This window comes from Tinamus guttatus, unplaced genomic scaffold (assembly GCF_059628265.1).
Source record: "Tinamus guttatus ecotype Peru unplaced genomic scaffold, ASM5962826v1 Tinamus_guttatus_pri_ptg000397l, whole genome shotgun sequence".
NCBI lineage: Eukaryota > Metazoa > Chordata > Aves > Tinamiformes > Tinamidae > Tinamus > Tinamus guttatus.
Window position 1 is genome coordinate 2,319,349 of NW_028288931.1, and position 23,324 is coordinate 2,342,672.

At 42.7% G+C, this 23,324-nt stretch overlaps 1 protein-coding gene across 1 annotated transcript; it reads left to right on the forward strand.

The window, feature by feature from the left end:
• Window positions 1-1,882: 1,882 nt before the first annotated feature.
• On the forward strand, window positions 1,883-22,897 carry MACO1 (macoilin 1). Its single transcript, XM_088531133.1, has 11 exons — window positions 1,883-2,069; window positions 9,405-9,546; window positions 9,964-10,090; window positions 11,057-11,180; window positions 12,053-12,231; window positions 12,677-13,175; window positions 18,623-18,781; window positions 19,002-19,181; window positions 19,538-19,658; window positions 20,489-20,663; window positions 21,701-22,897. Exons 1-11 carry the CDS (start codon window positions 1,990-1,992, stop codon window positions 21,901-21,903), a joined length of 1,989 nt encoding a protein of 662 aa, XP_088387259.1. The 5' UTR covers window positions 1,883-1,989; the 3' UTR covers window positions 21,904-22,897.
• The last annotated feature ends 427 nt before the right edge of the window (window positions 22,898-23,324 follow it).

Below are 23,324 nucleotides of genomic sequence, written 5' to 3' on the forward strand. Positions count from 1 at the left end.
AAATAATATGGAAACAGGAAGCGGTGAGAGAAAAAGGTCAAGAATTTGCACCTGGAAAAGGAGAAGAGAGAAAGGAAGTGGAGTTTGTGATATAATTTGTAATATAGTATTGAAAGCGTGCACTAAATAACCACCCGGAGGTGTTATTTAAACTGAGTTTCCTGAAACTCCTTTCAGCTCAGAAGTGGAGGAAGGACTTGCCTTGCAAACCCAGGCTACATGGCACAATGCCACCCACGAAAAGTTTGTGTTTAAGGTGGTATTTTGCACTTACCTCACATCCAATATCCAGTGAAGACACTGAGACCTGGAGACATTAGGGATTAAGACACTGAGGTGCTGGAATGTGTCCAGAAACAGGGCTGGAGCACAGACCCTGCAAGGGGCGGCTGAGGGAGCCGGGGTCATTGAGTCTGGAGAAGAGGTGGCTCTGGAGAGACTGCATCGCCCTCCACAGCTACCACAACTACCTGGAAGGAGGTTGTAGTGAGACAGAGTCCGTCCCTTCTCCAGAGTAACTATGGATAGGACAAAAGGAAATGGCCTCAAGTTGTGGCAGGCGAGGTTCACGTTTGATATTAGGAAAAGTTTTCCACATGGAAGGAGCGGTGAAGCCTCAGAACAGGCTGCCCAGGGAAGCGGTGGAGTAGCCGTCCCCGGCAGCGTTCAGGAAACGCGCAGACGAGGCGCTTGGGGACATGGTCTAGCAGGCACGGTGGGGATGGGCTCTTTGATCTTGAAGGGCTTTTCCAACATTAACGATTCTGCGATTTTATGATTCCAATTTTATGATTCCAAAGGCGCCGCGTGAGCGACCGGCCCGGGAAGGGCCCGAGCGCCGCGGGGGAGCGGTGGGGGGGGGAAGGGGAGGAGGGGGCCGTGACTCGGCAGCTCCGGCGCTGCGGAGGCCCCGCCCGCCCCCTTCCCATTGGCTGAGCACCCGCCCCCTCCCAACGGGCCTCCCTTAGGGACTGGCCTCCCATTGGCCGAGACGCAGCTCCCCCGTGGCCTCTGATTGGCCCGTGTCCAGCTACCGTCCGTCTTTGGGCCGATCGGGGAAAGAGGGGCACGCTCGCCCCGCCCCCTCCTGTTTCCTGCATGCGGATTGGGCTGCCTTTCTGTCAGTCTGCCATGTCCTTCGCTCATTGGTGGAAAATACTCCCTGTCACGCGACGGGTATTTTATTTTACGCTGTTCCTGGGGCCGTCGGGGTAGGGCTGCGTTGTGGGGAAGGACAAGGCTGCGACCAGCCCTTACCTTTGCACCCAGACTCCGCGTTTTCCCTTCCCTACCTGCCGATTTGCCAGCGGGGCTGTCAATTAAGCGCGAGGGCCGTACTTACGCGCTAGGGTGACAGGGGAAATTAGGCCCGCCTTCTTCCGCTTCCGACTGGATAGCTGAGCTGTCCTTTTAGGCTGAGTCCTCTTTCCTATTGGCTTACCTCGCTGTCAATCGCAGCATGGGGCGGACTCTGACGGGACAGATAGTGGGCGGGACACGAACAAAGCCTGCTCAATGATTGGTCAACTGGCTGTCAATTCACGAAGGCTCCTCCGTGACGGGTGGACGCGGTCGTCAATCAACGGCGCGGGAGGGCGAACCGGCAGTGCGGGGCGGGATCAACTTATAGACGTCGCCATGGGCCTTCTCGCCCGTCCGTCTACGTTTCCCTGTTGCTGATTGGCCCGACGCGCCGTCATTCTCGCCCTTCCGGCCGCCCGATTGGGCAGTAGCGGGGGAGGTGGGACACCGCGCGGAGGCTGCGCGGGGGGACGCGGCGGGGAGGGACGGACCAGGAATTATTTTTATTTCTTTGTTTCCCGGAGAAAAAAAAAAAAGAAAGAAAAAAAATCGATAAAGGAGAAGAAAGGAAAAAAAAAAGAAAAAAAAAAAGGACAAAAAAAACCCCAAAGCCGCGGGGCGGATGGTGCTGCCGTGAGCGGCGCTGGGCAGCGCGGCGGGGCCGGGCCGGAGGCGGCGGCCGGGAGGATGAAGCGGCGGAGCGCGGACTGCAGCAAACTGCGGCGGCCGCTCAAGCGCAACCGCATCACCGAGGGCATCTACGGCAGGTACCGAGGGGCGAGCCCGGGGGGCGCGTGCGGAGCGGGGCGGGGGGGGGGACGGCGACCCGCGCCTCGCGCCCCCCCCCCCTTCCCTCCCGGTGCCTTCCCGCCGCCCTCCCCCCCCCGCGCCCTGTCAGCGCGTCCCGAAATGGCGCCCGGGCCCCCGCGGGCCGCTAGGCCGCACCAGGCCCCGCCGCGGGAGGAAGGGGGGGAGCTGCTGGCCAAGGTGCTGCCGGCGCCGCCCGGAGGCTGCGGGCGCCGCTGCGCGGGGCGGGATTCACGTGGCGGCGGCGGCGGCGGCGCCCGCAGCGGAGCCGTGTGCGGAGCGGCGCGGGCGGCTCAAACCCGCCGCGCGGGTCGGTTCTGCTCGGAGGGAGCCGCGTTCCGGCTTCCCACGGGGTTATTCGGCGGTACGGGCCCAAAATGAGTTACTCCACGAGAAGAACCGTGATGGGGCTGAGATCCTCCTCCTCAGGCGCGAGATGTGCCTCCACCTGCAAATACATTCACGGGTTGCAGCTTGTATTTATTTATTTATTTTTAAACATGTAGAAGACACCTAAATGCTGCCTGAGCATTTGTTCTATGTGGGCACGTTTTGAGCACTATAAAGAATGTTTTCGAGCTTTCTGTTCCTTGACTGTGTAGATGTACCATGTTCAATATCAAATACAAGATTTTCTTGTCTTTGATTGAGGTTCGTGGTGGGAGAGGCTGTAAAACTGACTTTTGGAGGTTACACTAAGGATAACCCTGTTCGGTTTCTAGTTTCAATTGAGGCTCATCTGTGCAGTGCCTGAAGACTTGGAGGAAATATACACAATGCAGATGTTAGTTTTGCATAAGGAAACCAGTTAATAGTGAGCTTTGATTTCAGCAAAATTGCAACAAAGTGCAGCTTATTCTGGTTATAATGAATCTCTGCTAGAGAATAGAGAGTATTTTGCTGCTTTAGAATCCCAGTTCTTAAGAAAATGGTGTTTGGAGTGTCAAAGCAATACCATCTGTTGCTTAGAAGCTAATATTCGAGATGCCTGGTTTCCTGACAATAATTTGAGTTTAAGCCATTCCTTATATAATTGCTTGCTTTTCAAAAGGATTTTCAAAGCACGTTACCTTTGAGCTGGCTGCCTGGAGAGGGGGAGACAGAAGGCAGGGAGAAATGAAAGAGTTGAGGAACATCAGGTGGACGTGCTCAGAGCTGCCTGTCCGACCGTTGTAGCTCTGTGTACGCCTGACAGAGACACGAGCCGTCTGGTGGTAGTTTCTTGTGGGACACTTTATTCAGAAATAGGCTTTTTGGCCTTTGTTTCATGCAGCATGTTGCTGATCAGCAATAGTCATGGATTGCAAAGTACCCTCCCAAAGAAAGAAGAGAGGAACCAGCATGGAACCCCTTTGTAAACCAAGCCAATATTTTTCATGTGGGTTGTGATCTCTTGTTCCTTTTGCTACCCTCTTCCTTTTTTTCCACTCCTGCATAATTTGGTAGGTTATGTTTATCCACAGGTAGCTTCTCATATAACTACAGATTTCAAAATTCTTCTAATTAGTATCATTATTTACTTAACCTATCTTAATTGTGACCATCAGCTTGCACAAACCCACTAAATGCAGTTATCAGTAGGTAATACCACAGTGGTATGAACCAAGCAGCTAAGCTATACAAATAGCACCATTGATATACTCAACTCTTCTAGGGTTTGTGTTTGCTTTTTAAACGAGGCCCAATCTTCCCATCCTTGTTTCCTCTTCGATCTTTCAATGCAGAACTAGTCACAGCTGTCAGAAATAACTCCGTGTGAGCATAGAGGAGGTTTGCAAAGCTTAAGTGTTTTGGAACATTTGGAGGAATGAAAGAATTGTCCTGGAGCAAGAGGGTGAGGATTTACTACATGTGTAAATCTGAAGCAGCTGGTGATAAATAGCAGAAAAATGGCTTATAATCACAGAATGGATTGTTAAAAATGCAAAATCTTGGGTTGCATTGCAAAATGTGAATGTGTAGTCTGGGTAGTGTGGTTTTTTTAACCAATTTCTGCAGTGTCCTTTTTAACAAGCTGCTCTAAAGGTTTGCAACCTTTCTAATCTGAAAGTAGGCAGCTCTCCTGCTCACAGTACTCTCTCCAGCTCATTCCCTAAATTAAACAGGCTGTTTGGCTTTAGCCTTTCAAAAAAAATGTCAAAGTTATTCCTGACCAATCTTCCCCTTCACCTGCTCCCCCCATAACATTTTCAACAGCTGCTTCTCTTTCTGTTGTTGTTTTCCCTCTTGCTGTTCCGTCTATCTGCTTTTTATCCTCTTTTCCACTGTTTTTCTCCTTATATTTTAGCCTTCTCTCCATCTGCAGTTTGAGTCTGTATTTAGGTGCTGCACAACATGGCACATGAGCAGCTCTGCCCTTGTGTGCTGCAAGGGAAGCCCTGGATGATTCAAATATTATTTGCAAGCATGATAAAGAATTTAGAATGTTATTATTTATAGTATGTATTATTATATTATATATTCTTGTTTAGAATACTTACAGTAGTTTAAGAAAGAACATTATTGTAATGAAAGCATAACTGTGTTTCCAAAAAAGCTCCAAAAACAACAAACTGATGGAAGGAATCACAAAATCAGTTATTATTTCCACAGTGTATGTTTAAAAGTTGGCCTTTGTACTTTTTAAGATACGTTTGCTATTATTTTATAATGCTCGCATGGTTAACAACTTCCACCTTTGACAGTGTGCAGGGATTGAAACCTTAATTGTTAACTGAGGTACTCATTGCATGCATTAAATGTAGGCAATTAAAGTTTTCTTGTTACTGCTTGTCCATAGTAGTCTTTGCAGTATTCACTGATGTATTTTAAATCCTTCAGCTTTATTGCTGATACTACTTGTTTTGGCTCTGTTCAGTCACACTGGCACTTGATACCAGTTTTGCAGCTGATTAAGTTTTGAGATGAATTCCCCATGCAATCATTGCAATTGGCTTAATTTCCGTGTCAGCTGACTTGCTACATGGCATAATTTCCTGACAGTAGTACTTAAACACTTTATTTTTCCTCTAGTGCTAGGATTTTTTTAGCCCTGTGTATTTCTCTTTATCGCAGGTGTTACCTGGGATTGCAGCCAAATAAATACCTAGCAGGATGTGTGTGTGGGGCTCTAATCTCCATGCGGTTACCGAGATGCCCCTGTCATGAAGCAGCCTGTGGTCCTGGGCATCCCACATCCTGGGCAGCTTCTCTTGGTGTCCCGATCCCGTGATAAGATGGGATTTGATTGTGTGCCACCTCGTCCTGACAGGGCTTCTTCCAGGGACCCTGTTTTTCACTCTGCTAGCAGCTGAATGAGCTTTAGGGAAGTAACAATTCATGCTAACTCCAGAAATTTGCCCTCTTTTTAGATTCTTTTTTTTTTTTCTTAATCCATAATGATTCTTCCTGCTGACATATTCTGGCGTTTTCTCTATAGCTTCCAATCCTGGGAAAAATACTTTTTTTCTTGACTGCCATGGAGGCCAATAACAAACCAACAGTGCTACCTTTTATGACCTAAAGTTGAATGCAGGTCTCCAACCTAATTTAGTTCAAATTCAAATGTGTTCTACTGTGTCAGCCCCAGTGGCACCTGTGAAATTGCTTCTCTCTGCCAGGCGCTTTCACTCCCTGACGCTGCAGTTCCCCTCGCTGTAGTTCATGTGCTCTGGACTCAGGTATTTTCGGCCCGGTTACCATAGTGGTCTAACAGTCCCTCTTGTTCTAGTGCTGCAACACTGATTGCTCATTATAGACCTCTGCTTCAGCTTGTCTATTACATTTGCTTCCAGAATTACTGTTCGAGATTTATAGCTTTTCTGTTTTGTCAGTCATGGAGGTTTCCTGGGATTCTTGAAATTTCTCTTTCTTTTTGAAAATGCACTTGGCAAATATTCCACATAATAGTTTCCACTATGCATACCACATTCTAGCAGTCATGTTTTCGCTCTTGCATGCTTGCTGCCCTCCTCCTGTACTGCTTTTATATCTGCTATTAATACTCTTATGTGTATGCAAACATAAATGCACCCAAATCTCCTGATTTATAACGCTTTGCACTTGAAGATCCCTACTGACGTTCTCTAAGCATCCCAAATATTCTGTTTGGCAGTGGTTGGATAACCTTGAGATTTTGGTCGTTGCCTCGTCAGCAATTTCACATTAATGCTAAATTTCACCGTTCTGAAGCCTCCCTCTGCCTTGTGAGTCAGGCTGCAGAAGGAAACGTGTCCTCGCTCCTGGGAACATTCCCTGTGGGACTTGCTGATAGTAAAGGGATAGGATAGAGCCTCGCTTTGCTACCGTTTTGGACTCGGGTATGTGGTTGTTTTTTCCAGGGATGTTTCTTGGATGCTTTACCTTCCAGCAAGCACAGTGTCTGACTGTGCAGGGCACTAAAAGGAGAACAAAGCACAAAATCCAAAAAAAAAAAAAAAAAAAGAGGAAATGGCATCTGGTACTTGGGGAGGAGGAGCAGGGAGGGGAAAATTAAGGAGGAACATTGTTTGAAAATTCCAAGGAGGAGAATAGACACTGTGGACTTATGAATAAATCTTCAAGTTCTGTACATATTAGTGATTAATGAATGTTCACAGAGCTTGCAGGACTGTAATCTAATCGCTAGCCCTTCCAGTTCTATACACTGCTTCTTCCCTGAATGTTTTTTTTCCTTCCGCCCTCCATCCTGTATTATCCTACAAGATTAGATGCCATATGCCGGTTTATAGGAAAGCTCTGCCCTTCTTAAACGTTGGGCAGATCACTGAAGTCAGATTTTTTTTTTTGATGTGTATCAGACCAGAAAATTAAATGCCTAAAATTTAGGTTATGTATCTGCAACCAATTTAGGCATACCGTCCTTTTCCTTCTGTATTGAGAACAAACTTGGAATTAAAATGTGTACTGTAGAGTGTAGCTCAGCATTTCTAATATCCAGCCTCGCTTGGGTTAGGGAGCCCCCCTGTCTCCTGGACGTTATGTGAGGGTGGGGATGCTGACCCGGCAGCCGTCGGAACCGGAGGAATGTGCGGATGTGCCTAGAAAAATCAATGAGCTTCAGAGCGTGAAGAGAAGCGTCTAGAAGGAATGAAGAACGCGAAGAAGTGGCTGGTGCGAAGGAGAAAAAGGAAGCAGGGCTATTGCTAAATTTTATTAGTAACTTCATAAAATAATTGAACAGTATGTTATTCATAAAATAATTGAACCAACAGAATGGTGGTTGCCCTGTCAAAGCTATAGGTCTATTAGGGCCTATTGTTTTGGGTTAAATTCTGGCCGCCCTTCTTGCAGCTATACCTATTCTGAGCGTTCACAGAAGAGGTGTGTGCTCACTAAGCACTTACAAATCAATTTATAAAACTGTGTATTGGATAATAGTGCATTTCAGCACAGTAGATCTTGCTGTGTGGCATTCCCATGTGGAATAAGGGAAATCGGGATCTGCATTCCTTCCTTCCTTCTCCTAGGGATCATTGCCATCTGCAGCCCACAGTGTGCTGCAAAGAGAGGCTGGAGGTAGATTTAAACCGGCCGTGTGGCCTCGTGCAGCTCAACGCATGTGTAGGATCTATTACACAACAGCAGGTTGCTGTTGAGGCCAGCGTGAGTAGATGGAGTTCTTTGTAAAAGCAAATAACTGTCTCGTGTCTTAGGCTTATATTTGTGAAGCTCTTAATTGCTTTAGAGTTCAGGTGTTTGAGAAGTAGGCTCTTTAATGACCTTGTGAAAGCCTCGTTATGTATTTTGAATTGCTACTCTTCCAATTTAAAAAGGAAGGAAAATCAGCATGGCATCCAGATGCAGAGCAGTGTTTTCCACGTTCCGCTATAAATGGACAAAACACTTGCAATCAAAAAGTGGTGGTGGGGGGAATGCACAGGTGGGTTAACTGTAGAAATATTTCCTTATTTCATAGACCACAGAACTTACTTTCAGCCAAGTCTTTCTTTAGTTCATAGTGATTTAAGGCAGGTTCTCGTGCAAGTGCATTAGTGAGCGTTGACTTGAGTGAGCAGTGGCCTTTTAAGGGAGGGTTGGGGTGAGAGTTGTGAGTTAGAGCAGCTCAAAAACTGCCTTGAGTGAAAGTGGAGAAACGTAACTGCTGAACTGCGAGAGCCCAGCCTTGACAAGAAACCCAAGTGGAGGCTGTGTGTTTCCCCAGGCCTGTGGCTTGGATGCCGACCTAATGTTGCAAGTAATTTGAGTGATATTTCACAAAAATCCACTTGCGGATGTGTATCTTTCTGGCACTTTTCTCATTTTGTATTGATCCCCAGGGGTACGAGGTGATGACTCTGGGGCTTGAAGCAATTTGCTGTTGCGTGCCTACTCAGCTGTACTCCATGCCCCTCCAGCGAGTGGTGAAGAGAATATTTAATTTCTTTTTGTAATGGATAGTGGTTTTTTTTTTTGTCTTTGTTTCTTTTTTTTTTTTTTTTCTTTGCTTAAGGTTTAAAATTTAAGCACTATGACTTGAAGGATAACTGAAGTACTTGCAGATTGGAGGGGTTTTGGAGAATACTGGATTAATTTAAGAGCTTCCTAACAGGAGATCTTAGAATAGCTTTACATTATGCACAGGGCAAGGATGTGTCATAGGTTAGTAGTAAAACCAATACAAATACACTTTATAATGACTTCCTGTGATAATTTGCTTCATCATCCTGAGATGGTACCTTATGGCATCTTAATTAAATGGAGCAGAGTATTCTGTGTGATAGGAAGTGGAAAGCCTCATTAATGAATTTGCTGAGTTGTAGTTGGATTGCTTGTAAACCTCTGCTTGTTTGTAACACCCTTCACAGGAGTTTGCACAGACTCATTCTTGGCAACTTATCAGTAAACATCCCAGGGCAAAGTTCCACTGATGGTGCTGGCAGTAGGATACAGAAGGAAAAAGTTACTGATAGGAAAAGACTGCCCTTAATTAAAAAGAAGACCAACACTGTTGTTAAATAAGCCAATACAATGTAATGAGCTGTTTGCAGTTTGGGGAATTAGAGTAACAAACTAGGTCTGCAGGTGCTGGGTTTTGGGGAAGAATTTTTGCTTCCTCCTCTGCAGCAGAACAGATTGATCCATTCTCTCGAGGGCTGCTGTCTTAATCGGTGATTATCTCTAAATGTTTTGAGCTCTGCACTGCAAAGGTTGTCAGTGGTTCAAAGTGTAGGGCTATGGATAAGGGGCTGTGGCTCTGAAATGATCAGAATCATCTAGTCCAGCACCCCTCCGCAAGCAGGGTCACCAGTTCATGTGATTTCTGTGTCCTTATCAGCAATGCAGACCTAATGCTTCCTTTCTTTTTCTCTTTACAGTACTTTTCTGTATCTGAAGTTCCTCGTAGTGTGGGCACTCGTACTGTTGGCAGATTTTGTCCTGGAGTTCAGATTTGAATATCTGTGGCCATTCTGGCTCTTCATCAGGAGCGTTTACGATTCCTTCAGATACCAGGGTTTGGTAAGTACAGCCTAAAATCACCATTTCTTTGTGGAAAAACCCCATAGGGTTTTATGGCACATGGCATAATCTGTGGGTAACCCTGTACTTCTGCTGATCGTTTCCTGAAATTAGTATGGGTGGCTTAGTTACAATACCACATCAGCAGTGTAAATTAAATTCTTCAAAATACAAGGGGATAATTACAGCTGTTTTGAGACTCACTGGAAGAGTGGGCAGGACCAAATATTCCTGAAATATTTCTCTCTTAGTTGGGTATTTTTGTATCATCATTGTTTCAGATTGCTCCTTTTCTTTGTCCTGATAATAACTAAGACTTAGCCTTTCTGTGTTGAAATCACCCTAGTGTAATAAATGGCAATATTTGATGGAGTAAACTGAAATGCTCTTCTCTCTCCTCCTTTCCCTTTCTTCTAGGCCTTTTCAGTATTTTTTGTTTGTGTAGCATTCACATCAAATATAATATGTCTGCTCTTCATACCAATCCAATGGCTGTTTTTTGCTGCCAGCACGTATGTATGGGTACAGTATGTCTGGCACACAGGTAGGTCACTTTAATTACAAGTTACTGATTTGCATGTAGATTTTACAATTTTTAGTAACATACAGAAACCTTGTTCTGTTTATTGCTGTGAGTGTTTTAAGGTACTTTGTTACAGATTAAATAAAATGTAGACACAGAAAGTTTTTAAGATAGCATAGATCATTTCCCAGCCTGTTGGTAAAAGCAGTCATTTTTCTGACAAATTAATCATTTAAAATGATGGCAGTGTGGGAGCTAATGGAAGAGACCGTGAACCAGTTGCTGCTGAAATTCAAATATATCCCAAACTGGAGCTATTATTAAGACTCACTACAACCTTGTGAATTCATCTCTTTAAATGCTTATAACATTATAACAGAAATTTCCCTTGGTCAAGCAGATGAACACCCTCCTTTTGTATGGCTGCTGTTTTTCCTTCTCCTCAGCAGTGTTAGAGGCATCAGTGCAGCATCCTGAATGTTCCCCTGTTGCAGAGTTTGGGTCGGAGACCGTTGTCTGCGCTGCTCTGGATGGAGTAGCTAGTTTTGTGCTTACTCACTTCTGTTTTCTCAGCTGATTTGCTCACATCTGGCGCTAATACTTACCTAACTTGGAGAGAAAAAGTAGTCCACGCTTGCCAGCGCTCTGATTCAAGGATCACACGCTCTAACATTACCTCATCTCCTGCAGTCTCTTCCATTTGTGCTCTTCCCTGTATAGGGTTTTGTGCCAAGTTATTTCATTAGCTGCGCGTCTGTTATTTTTCATTGGTGCCCTTGCAAAAGTAATAAAGCAAGACAGAAGTTTAGAACTCTTTTAAAAAAAGATATCTGAAATGCTTTATTTTACAAAAACTCTTACAGTTGCATACATGTCTGACTAAAAATTTCCTTTGGCTTTTAAAAATAGCTTAAAAGTATCTGCTTCTTGTGATATATTACTCAGGCTTCTTTTTCTTTATTTTTTTTTTCTCCCTTCTTCCAATAGAGAGGGGTGTGTGTCTACCGACAGTATCACTGTGGATACTTTTTGTTTATATTGAAGCAGCAATTAGATTTAAAGATTTAAAAAACTTCCATGTGGACCTTTGCCGTCCTTTTGCAGCACACTGGTAAGTAGATTTCCCTTCTTTCTTATCATTCATATCACTAGATAAAATAAATGTTTAATGGCTTTTATTTTGGTTGAATGTTTGGCTGGTTGGTTTTGTAAATGGATGAAATTAGTGAAAGAGTGAGTCCAGGCAAAAGGCTTGAGTAGAAAATATCTGTTTCTGAAAGAAAGGCACTTTTATTCATCAAGTTTTACTGTGGCACACATTGAAAGTAGGTTCAAAATGGCTCCTACTTTTCTTGGAGTCATTTGGTCCAGTTCCCTGTGATACAGTCTTGAATAAATTAGACATCTGTCACTTTAATTTATAGTGTCTACATTGCGCAATAAATCCCTTAAACACTAATTAAATTCTATAAGAGATTACAAAAGCACTTTAGGAGCTGTGAAGAAAGGTCCTTCTGCTGCTGAATTGGATGCAAACATTTCAGCCTGTCATCAGAGCTTCAGAATTGTAGCTACAGCTGCCTTACGCAGTACGACAAAAGCAGCCTTGGCAGAGAGGATGTCGGACACACAAGCAAACGAATCCTGCATTCTGGTGGCATTTTGAGCACCCCAGTTTGTACAGTGCTATTCCTAAGCAAAGGATGAGAAGACTTCAACATTTAATAACAGCTTTATTTGGAGTCTTCCCTGATCTGGGGCACCTTTAGTGTGTAAAATGCAACTTCACTGTGCTTTCTTCAAATATGTCAAAGGTGCGTTTATTTTTATACAGGGACATTTGCAAGCATGAAAGGCAGAAAATATGTATCACTTCTTATGAACATGTAAAAAAACTTGTACTTACAGCTAAATATCGTATTAGTTTTCTGATGTGTTTACACTGTGGTTAATACAGTTCCTTTTTTTTTTTTGTTTTCCTAGTATTGGCTACCCTGTTGTGACTTTGGGCTTTGGCTTTAAAAGTTACGTCAGCTACAAAATGCGTTTAAGAAAGCAAAAAGAAGTGCAGAAGGAGAATGAATTCTACATGCAGCTTCTCCAGCAAGCTCTGCCCCCGGAACAGCAGATGCTACAAAGGCAAGAGAGGGAGGCAGAGGAAGGCAAGTTATTCTTATTGCTTAATGGGTTTGCTGTCATCTGCAATTTAGAAAAAATATACAAAATGCCTGCTAAGGAAGAGCTTTTCCTAGTCAATGTTGTTTTGGCCAAAGTATTGTGAACTTAGAGGAGCTGGAAATAACTTCATTTTGTCCACAACAGTAGAAATAATTCCATTCTCTGTTAGTCCCCTGATTAGCAACTGCATTAATCAAGCCAGTTATTGCTTTAAAGAAGACATATTTATTACTAAATCCCTTGGTTACTGTGTCCTAGAAAACTAGACTTAAAATGCCATGCGACTTCCATTTTTTTTCCTAAACTAAGATACACTCCAATAATTATTGTTTTTTGCAGCAGTGATTTTTGCATACTTAATGATTCTTTGTATGTCACAGTATTGATTGACTTTAATAAACTAAGTATATTTTATTTTTGGTATTGCAGCAGCCAAAGGATTATCTGATATGGATTCCTCAATACTTTTGCAGCACAATGGAGGCATTCCAGCCAATAAAAAATTATCTGCAACATTGCCAGAGCTAGAATATAGAGAAAAAGGGAAAGAAAAGGACAAGGATGCAAAGAAACACAACCTTGGAATAAATAACAACATTTTGCAACCTGTAGACTCTAAAATACAAGAAATTGAATACATGGAAAATCATATCAATAGTAAAAGATTAAATAATGATCTTGTAGGAAGTACAGAAAACCTCTTAAAAGAGGACTCATGCACTGCCTCATCCAAAAATTACAAAAATGTCAGTGGAGTGGTGAACTCCTCGCCTCGCAGTCACAGTGCAACTAATGGGAGCATCCCTTCCTCCTCAACTAAAAATGAGAAAAAACAGAAATGTGCTAGCAAGAGCCCAAGCACACATAAGGACTTAATGGAAAATTGTATTCCTAATAACCAGCTAAGCAAACCAGATGCATTGGTAAGGTAAGTTCGATATGAGCATCGCGTGACTGCTTCTCGTATCCTTTTTGATTTAATTACATCAACTTTTTTTTTTTTTTTTTTTTTTTTTTTTTTTTTTTTTTTTTACAAACGTGGGACATGATCCCATAAGGAAAACTGAATTGTCTAATGATAAATCACAGCAGAGGCTTTTGGGTCCTGTGGTTTGCTGTGCAACCCTGAGCAAGTTGCTTGCTTTCTACCTCAGAAAGCAACGCTCACCTACCTCACAGGGGGCTGTGAGGCACAATAAATAGCTCCAACAGGTAGTTGCAAGAAGACATGAGAAAAGTAGGGAGTACTCCTCCTGCTGAGCTGTGTGAATGTGTTCCCTCCCTTGGGTTGTCTTTACTACTCCCCTTTTGGGTTGTCCTTACTGCTCCAGGCAGTTCAGTAGGTGATGGTACCTGAAAAGTTTGGGGGTTTTGCTGGCTTATTTATTTTCCTTTCTTGGTAGTGTGGTAGAGGTGGTTGTTTTTGCTTTATCCCTCAACTTACAAAAAATGGATTCAAGGTATTAGCTGGCGTGAAGGTCAGCAGTCAGTCTGTGCAGAGGGGTACTTTATTCCATCACGTACAAGCTTTATAGCTTTTTCCTTTTTAGTCATAGCTTTATGGTAGTTTTTAGTCTTTTAACACCTGCTCTGAATACTTTGTATCCTTAGGCATGAGTCCTGGGACATTCGTGTTGCTATTCATGACCAAAACAAGTACTTGTAAGGAAATAATGTGCAACTGTCCAAAATGGGCATAGAGAAGTGCCCAGAACAAATTGTTGCACAATTAAGGGTTGTTTCAGCTGCTTTTGACACCTGTTTCCCTTTTCCTTGTGCACTGAACACTCCTTGATTATGTTTTAGCAAATCCTTCCTGGCCAGCATAAGTGGCAGATCAGGCTCGCTTTCCTTGTGGTACATTTCAATAATTGGACTTCTGAATCTGGTCTATCTCTGAGGATTTGTGCTACACAAGTATAACTACTTCAATAAAACCATTGTTTGCTCCCCTGACACACCTCTGGCAATTAAATATCCAGACTAATTGATACCTAATGTCTGTAGGAGACTTGCATGAAGCAAATAAGGACCAGCTCGTTAATCTCATCTGTGAACCAAATTTGGTCTTAGATTAATGGTGTGCAGATGGCCTTGTCTTCAGCAAAGCTGCACCTAAATAATGCCACATAGGGCTGCTTGGTTGGTGTGTTACAAGTTTGAGCTGGGGATCTTTGTTTCTGCTGGTTTATTTGCTCGCTGCAGCAGAGCAAATGGGGTTGTTTGTGAATCCTCGGAAGAGAGCAGGGAGGCGCTTCACGGGATCGCCTGCCGGAATGGGAATTTTGTTCCACGTGCGGTTTAGGCTTTAAGCTGTGCATCGAGACTTCCATGTGCTGTTCCTCGGAGGTGGGAAATCCTGCTCCTCAGAGCTTAGCTCAGGCTGCTGTTGAAATCGCAGATCTGGGAGGTTTCCCTAGCGATTCCCTGGTGGGATCGTGGTGGCTCCGGTCGGTGCCCTGCACCGCAGGGCCGTGTTCTGCTCTCTAAGGAGCTCAGCCTCTCCCCTCTGCTCTTTCTTTGCAGTCTCTGTGTGGCTGTGATGTGGCTGTTGTGCTGTAAATTCATGCAGCTGCTTATTGTGTCCTCACTTCCCTGTGCAGGCAGGACATGAGCACGTAAACCCTGGTTTTGTTTGCTGCCACTCACGCCGTTTCTTATAAAAGTAGATAAGTGAAAACCTTCATGAAATCCTGCTTCTCATCTGCCCAAGAACCTCTACATTAATAGATGTGTTTCTAAATACACGCACCAAAACAGCTGCTTGGGAGACATAAACTTATCCGACAAACTGGACGGGATGCAATGCCCTTAAATGTCACGTTTCCTTTTTTCACTTGTCATTTCTGCTGTCCCCGGGCTGCAGAACGTTTGTTCTTCCCTGCTCCCAGTGTCGTTACTCATCCCCGTTATTAAACCTTTAGTCTGCCCTGAGACTGCACTCCGAAAAGGGCCCTGCGAAGCCCTGCGTGTGTGTGTGTGTCTTCAGCTCTCAGCTGCTCAGCTTCCAAATAAAGATGCTTTTTATAACTTCTTGTCCAGCAGACTCGCTGTGGGATGTCGAAGCCAGGCTGCTTTCCCTTGGTGTGCACAAACGGTTTCCCTGAGCTGACTAACAGTATTAAATGTAAAGTATGTCTTACGGCTGCTTGGGACTAAGGAATAGCAGTGGTTATTTGAGACAATCAATATTGTAGGTCTTTCTTTTTTTCTTTTTGAACAAGGCAATCTCATGTGCTTTTTTTTAAGTGTATGCTTTGTTTATATATTACTCCTAAATTATGTAGCAGTACCCTTTTGGCTATGATGTGTTATATCAACTATTCAAGAAAAAGAGTTAAGTGAAACAAGTGTTTTTCTTCTACTCGCTAAATGGTTAGTGCGTGTGTGTTTAGGTAGTATTTCAGAAGAATCTTTAAATATTTAACTTTACTGAGATGAAAGTGAAAATGTTGCCCGTGAAACACATTTTGACAGTCTTTACTGTTTTTAACTATCCTCATGTGCTTAGTTTTCTGGCGAGGACATCACTGATGCCCATTTTATGTATTTCGTTCACAGTTTTAGGTTCTTGCCGTCTTGGTGGCTAGAGGAGAGGGATGCCGAGGCCCTGTCCCGCTGATGAGCCTCGAGGGGAGGCTCTTGGCCCTGGGGGTAGCTCCTTCCTACGAGTGGAACTGGTTGCCCTTGGGCGAGATGCTGAGTTTGGCTCTGTGCATTTGTCAACTCTTAATCAGCACCCTCGGCTGTCGTGCGTTTCCCAACACTGCTTAACTGGGCCGCCGGAGTCCTAAACTCGTTATTCCAACAGCGCTCCCGATGGCTCCCCGAGCCGGCCGACCCCTCGTGTCGCTCCTGGTCCGTAACGGGATTTTGTTCGTGGTTTAGGGACCTGGTGGATGAAACAAGCCCAGGCCGTGGTCACAGCAGAAACTTTCCTTCTCCGTGTTATGTATTAGGCAGTAATAATCATGTCCTGCTTCCAGCTATTTGTGCCCTTAAAAATGAAAAAATCTGGCAGTGCAGCTTGGCAAAACTCTTTGTATCCACAGAAATCTTTCCTTTTGGCACACGAGGTGTTGAAACAAGCTGTCTTATGTACTAATTAATCTCACAGATAGCTCTGATTGCTTCCAGCAATTGGAATAAGGAAAATATCTGTGGAGCAAAGAATAGTCTGCCACATCTTACTTTGCTTTCCCAAAACTTGCTGTTACCTGCAGAGAGAGATTGGGGAGTTTTAATGTAAACTTGTGCCTATCTGATAGCAATTTTAATTTCTGTCTTCTGTGGTTGAGTGTTCCTCTTGCAGACTCTCAGGAAGATGACTTTTTTAGGCACTAAGGAGTATTCAGTTTCAGAAAACTTCTGCTGTGGTATTTAAAGCTATAGCAGAGACTACAGCATAACGAAAAGGATTAATTGCAATCTGATAAACATTATTTTAAACTGATGAGCTTGTTCAGAAATTATCAGTAGACAAATTTCCTATGGTTTTGTTTGCTGCTGACTTGAAAGATGTTATTTTTCTCTCTATTAATTCTGTTCTGGCCCTCTGGGGATTGCACTGCAATAGTTGATCCTGCAGTTGAAGTAGCTGGATCATGTTTCAAATATGTAACTGTATCTTTGGGCCGTTTAGGTCATATCCTCAGCACTGATAGGAGTGATTTGTTTTTTTTTCCATAAAACAGTATTCTCGGCAGCTTCCCTGAGTTCTAACTTTCCTTCCAAGACCTTTATCTACCTGGTTCTCGTGTTAGGAACCAGCGGGAACGTGACGTGCAGAGCACTTGATGCCCCGGAGGAGGGCTGGAGTTCACAACCTGATTTAATTCTAAGTCATGCTGCTGGCACGAGGTTTTTGCACTGTCCATTGGAGGAGCCTCTGGGGCTCCAGTGATTCCTGCTGGCCGGGAAAGCAGGCGTTTCCGTGGCTTATTCCCCTCTCCCGCTCGCGTGCCCGTGCCCCTATGGAAGGGGCAGCCTTCGGCTTTCTCCGGAGCGCCGTCCGGAGCAGCCCGGGAGCGCTGCTCGCGCAGGGATTTCGCTGAAAGCAGCAGGAGTGCCGCGAACCAGATGGCTTAAGAAGCTGGAACCAAAGTCAACGCTTAGTTGCCAAAAATGCTAATTCCCCATGTCCCGTGCCAGCACCTCCAAGGCGTTCCCGCTCTACCTGCTCCGAGCTGCTCCTCTGGGATTTAACCAATCCCCAGAGCACAGCGCGGTATCGCGCTGGAGCAAGCGTGGCCTAATCTCAGTTACAGACAAGACTGATTTGCTGCCTAAAACCGTCTTATTTTCACAACTTAGACAGGAATGAATTTAATACCCTCCTCTGCATCCATGTGGTTACCCGGCCGCCTGCGCCCCTTGGGTTGGAACGCGACGGGAGGCCCTGTCACAGCTCGCTCTAGTCTGCAGGAGGGAACGTCACTAACATTAGTTCCCTGTGGCTTTATTTTATGGCTTTTGAAACTAATTTTCCTCCAAATTTTAACGTTTGGCTTTTGTTAATTTTACATGGAACCTCAGGAAACACGGAAACATCTTTAACTACTTTTTGAATACTTGAAAACTTGTAAATCGGTACCTGATTGAGCAAATGAATTGCACGTGAATAACAGTTGTCTATACCCATTTATAGGAAAGCAAATAACACTGCACTTACAACAGAGGATCAACTTATTCACCTATAATGACTTTTTATTCTGAGAATTGATAATCTTATTTTGAAAATATGAGGGAAAATGAAGATGAGCTATATGCCTCTCTCTAGAAATTTGTTTTACTTAATTTTGGTTGCAAATGTTTTAATTATTAACTCGCCTGAGTCTTTAAGAACTTTTTAAGGCTGTAATTAAGTGTATAGCAGATGGTCTCTGTTTAGGAGAAATTAAAGCTAAATTTCATGACTCATCAACTGTGAATGACTTTACATGTACTGTTCATTAAACACGTAGATCACCTACTTTAAGAAAAAATAGGTGAGAATTCAGCAGTGCGCTCCATAACTTACCTACTACTAACAAATCAAACTGTGAATTGGTTGAGAAAAGTAAAATTGGTTCCTGGGTGCACCTGCCAGTGTCTGGGACTTATCTGGGCTTATCTGTTTTGTCTCTGCTTGAAGAGGAAAAAATATAATTCCATAGGATTTATATTGCAACTAAGCTGTACTTGGAGGAAAGTAAAATGCCTAGGGGAGGTTGTAAAGTATTGCACAGCTATACATACCTAGCCCAGGGATCATAAATATTAAGAGTAGGTGATAGGATGTTTATTCTGTGCTTATTTTTATTAAGAACTGTTGAACCCTTGGGTAACTGGGAAATGCAGTTGAAAGTGTTTTTAAAAACGATTCTTCTTTCTTAGATTGGAACAGGATATCAAAAAGTTAAAGGCTGACCTGCAAGCAAGCAGGCAGGTCGAGCAGGAGCTGCGTAGCCAGATCAGCTCGCTGGCTAACACAGAACGGGGAATTCGCTCCGAGATAGGACAGCTCCGGCAGGAAAACGAACTGCTTCAGAACAAGTAGGTGTTTCTACAAAGCTCTGTGAATTAGTTTGTAATTACTGTAGTTTCGTAAAGGGAAATACTGCCTCGAGACTCTACAGGGAGAGGCTTGTGCGTGCAGATCCAGCCAGACCCCTTTGGGACAGATACAGCAGCAGCAATCTGCTTAGTTTGCTTTGCTTTATTATTTTTTTAATGGTCAGGTCCTCTGTTAAAACCTGTACCTGTTACTTTCCAGATTACACAATGCTGTACAAATGAAACAAAAAGACAAACAAATGATCAGCCAGTTGGAGAAGAAACTAAAGGCAGAGCAGGAAGCACGAGCCTTTGTAGAAAAGCAGTTAATGGAAGAAAAGAAAAGAAAGAAATTAGAAGAAGCAACTGCTGCACGTGCTGTTGCATTTGCTGCTACAAGGTACTTAGTTCAACTCCTGAAATGTAGCTGTTGCCCCTAAAACTCATTTTCATTAGGGTTTTTTTGTTTGTTTTTTCCTCTATGCCCCTGTTCTCTGTTTAAAGTAGTTTATGTTGTATATTGCAGTGTGGAACCTTGGTTTATACAGGCTTATTTGTGTCTGAGCAATGGAGATAACCTTTTCATAAGGTTGAATCTCAGTGCCCATACTGAGATGCTGTACCATGCGTGGATGCTCTAGTTAAGAGGAGGTGCATCCCCTTCAACATTTACATTAATTTTCACGATTTAAGCAATTCAGGATTTACAGCCTCTTTCTTATTTCACCTCCTTTTCCTTCAATATTTCTTTTACAGAGGAGAATGTACCGAAACTTTACGGAATCGCATCCGAGAGCTGGAGACAGAGTGCAAGAAGTTAACAATTGACATAAAACTGAAAGAAGATCAGATTCGAGAACTAGAAATGAAAGTGCAGGTAATGAGAAAGCACCAAGGGCTTGGATGGGCATCCCAGTGAGTGCTTTCAACCCTCTGAAATTAGTGGATCAACATAAGAGACAGTCAACACCTTGAAGAATTGGGCAACTCGGATGTTTGTCTTGCATCAGGGCTTGTAAGAATGTGGGTATGAGAAAGGCTAATAGCCTCAGCTCCCCACTACTTAATCATTTAACATAGTGCTGTTAGAAAAACTGTTTTAGTTATAGGCATTAGTATTTCCCCACAGTTTTATTGTTTCTTGATTTAAAACTATAGATGTATTTCTTAGCTGAAGTGGTATTATATACATCCCAACCACAATGTGACTTTATCTTTTAGGTACAAAATCTTCACCTCCTCCTTTTCTGTTTTCTGTTTCTAGATTTGCAGCACAATCAGGTTTGATATGGGATTTAAAAAAGTGCCTCTTGTCAAACAATTGTAGTAGCTTAAATAATGTTTATTTTGTGTCACTTTCAACTGTCTAATGAGCACTATGCAACTTATTACATGGCATTTGGAAGTGATGAGGAGGATCTCTAGAAGCAAGTCTCCAATGATGCCAATAGAGAGCTGGGAAGCAGAACAAATATATTTGCTCACTGCACTGTAATTATGCTCTGTACAATATGGCTTTAATCACTTGTAGGATGGTCATGTATAATTACTGGCAGTAATATTACAGTGTCCTTAATTAACTATCATTTTAATTTTACAGCATTAATACCAGGCCCAGCGGCATTCTATGGGGAAAGGGAAAGGCTTCTCAGTATATCTCATGTGTAAAGTCTATGTGAATAATATTTGTCCTAATTATTTCTGCAGGAACTGCGGAAGTACAAGGAAAATGAGAAGGATACAGAGGTGTTAATGTCAGCACTTTCAGCCATGCAGGATAAAACACAGCACTTAGAGAATAGCCTGAGTGCAGAGACAAGAATCAAGCTGGATCTGTTCTCTGCGTTAGGAGATGCAAAACGGCAGCTTGAGATTGCCCAAGGTAACGTGTGGTAGTTCAATTCAACTGGTAGTAAATGGTGAAAACGTGACATAAAGGACACCCTGCCTTTCAACACACGTGGCAATGGTTATAGCCTCAACTCACCAGCACTTCAGGTGTCATGGGATTTTCTTGTCCTTTCTACCTTTGTGAACCTGAGGGTAGACACTCATCTGATCAGCCTGATTTTCCCTGATATTTAAATGACTTTATGATGATGATCTGCGTTTTTGCAGGCAGTTACCCTAGAGCTTTTCTTTAACAATTAAAAAAAAAACAATATTTAATAACAATTGCCCTATTTTAAGCCACCATTCTTAAGTCTTAATTGTAATACTGCTGTGATACCCCTGAAGTAATTAAAAATCCACAGTTTAAACCTCACCTTGGTGAGATGAGGAGCTGATGCTGCTGTCCTTGTTGAGCTGCTGTTGCAGCCACCAGAGGGAGCGTTAAACCAGCAGAAACTCTTCAGCTGTGCAAACCATGAAACAAAATGAAATAACTTTTTGCCCTAACATCTGTTTACCTTCCTCGTGGAAGTCTACTTGCTTGCAGGAAACTTTGATTAGAGAGAGAATTTTCATTTTGTTGCAACTTTATTGGGGTTTCTCTTTACCTTGCTTTATTATAGTACTTTTTCAAGTGTGCACAAAGGGGATTTAGAAAACTACTGACAACAGGCCAGCTTTAGAAATAAGTAGTGCATTTAATAAGTAAACTCTTGGACTCCTGCAAGGTGCTTGTAAAATGTGAACTGAAAAGTGCAGAAAAAACTGAGCTGTGAAAATAATATTATGGTACAGGGCAGCTATACCAAGCAATTGCAAAATCTAATGGGCCTATTTGGTAACTAGAGATAATTAAACACAGTTCATCAACATAAATGGGAAGTCGCGTGGATTGTGCTGTTGCTCATGCCCTAGGAAGCTGGAAGTCTTCTGGGTGTTTCACTTCAACAGCTCTTATCACTGTGGATTATGGGTGGAGGGTGTAAATACACCACTGATTTTAAGAGATGCTATTTGCTGTTTCAGGGCAAATCATTCAAAAAGATCAGGAAATCAAGGACCTAAAACAGAAGATAGCAGAAGTCATGGCAGTAATGCCCAGCATAACGTACACGGCAGCCACCAGCACTCTGAGTCCTGTTTCCCCACATTACTCTTCCAAATTTGTGGAGACCAGCCCTTCTGGACTTGATCCCAATGCCTCTGTTTATCAGCCCTTGAAGAAATGAATGCCAATTTTCTTTTTGCCCAGTAAATTTGTCATGCTGAAGGCATCACACAGGAGTGTCTCTTGCAGTCAAGATGAAATTGTATTGTGTGAGACTGTATTTGTTGTCATTTAAAACAGGAGAAAAAAAAAGAACATCTGGATTGACTAGAACTTCCCATCAGTTTTTCTTGTAAATTTTTAGAAAACCTCACAGAACTTTGCAATTTATTTTCCTTGGCCAATGCATTAAAAACAATTCTTGGTTTTCAAGTAGCCAATTTTGCCTTTTTATGTACTCTTGCATGGTTTCCTCTTGAAAAAAATACAGGGCTTTGCTTGATTTTGAACCCTTTCTTTTTTTTTCTTTTTTTTTTTTTAATCAAGTTGAATTTGCAAATCCGAGTTACTAAGGAAGAGTGAGGAAAGACCTTTAGTTTTTAGAATGAAAGGGTTGATCAATCTAACAAAGCTTTGATTTCTAGATGTATTAAATACAAATATGTGATGTTGCAGAAAATAATTTGGTTACCCCTCAAAGGACCAAACAAATTTTCAGGGGCATTCTTTAAGGGAAAGAATAAGAGAATAGATGATGATGTGACGGTGGTTGTCGTGTGAAATATTTATATTCCCATTGGTGTTTTTAGTCATTGAGAATTGCTAACAGTCTTGTTCACAGTGCCTTGGGAAAAGACATTTCAAGAGGAAACTTGATAGTTTAAACTATTTTTCCCCCTTCACTGTCATCTAGCTTATATATCAAGCTCATTACAGAGTCTACTGCAAATTGTACATGGTAATTTGGATGTTTATTATAAACCAAGGTTACATCTTCTGTTTATTTTGATATAAACTCAGCAGTGTTCTGTAACTTGCCTTGATTATACTGCATCGTGGAAGGCACAATATTACTAGAGGAAGCGTTATTGTGAAGGCGGAACTGTGCAATGTACTGTATACAAGAGACTGTAAAGCTGGCTAATAAAAGCTGCAGTTCTGGGTTTTTTATTTTATTCAACTGTGATTTACACTTTATATCACCTTGTGTTTGACAGCTTAAATGGAGCTGAATATTGTTTCAGCTGTTGTGCCAAGGAGTTTTTAAAGAGTTTTAAAAGAAACTCATAAATTGCACAAAGGCTTAAGTTCAAATGTATATTATACATTGGTAGAAAGTGTTTGCACTGGCAACTTCTGAAGTGTTTAAGACTTTTTTTTTTTTTGGGGGGGGGGCAGAATTGAAGGGGTGGGATGCAAAATTGTATTAAAATGAGCAAAATTAAAACCCAATCTTATGATTTTGCAAACCTGCAGTGGACTCTGAAAGGACAACGTTCTTAAAAGATTTTTTTTTTTTTTGAAAAAAAAAAAAACCTTCATGTTAATTGGCCTTATGCCTCATTTGGAGAAAAAAAATGAAGTAGGACACAAATCGATACA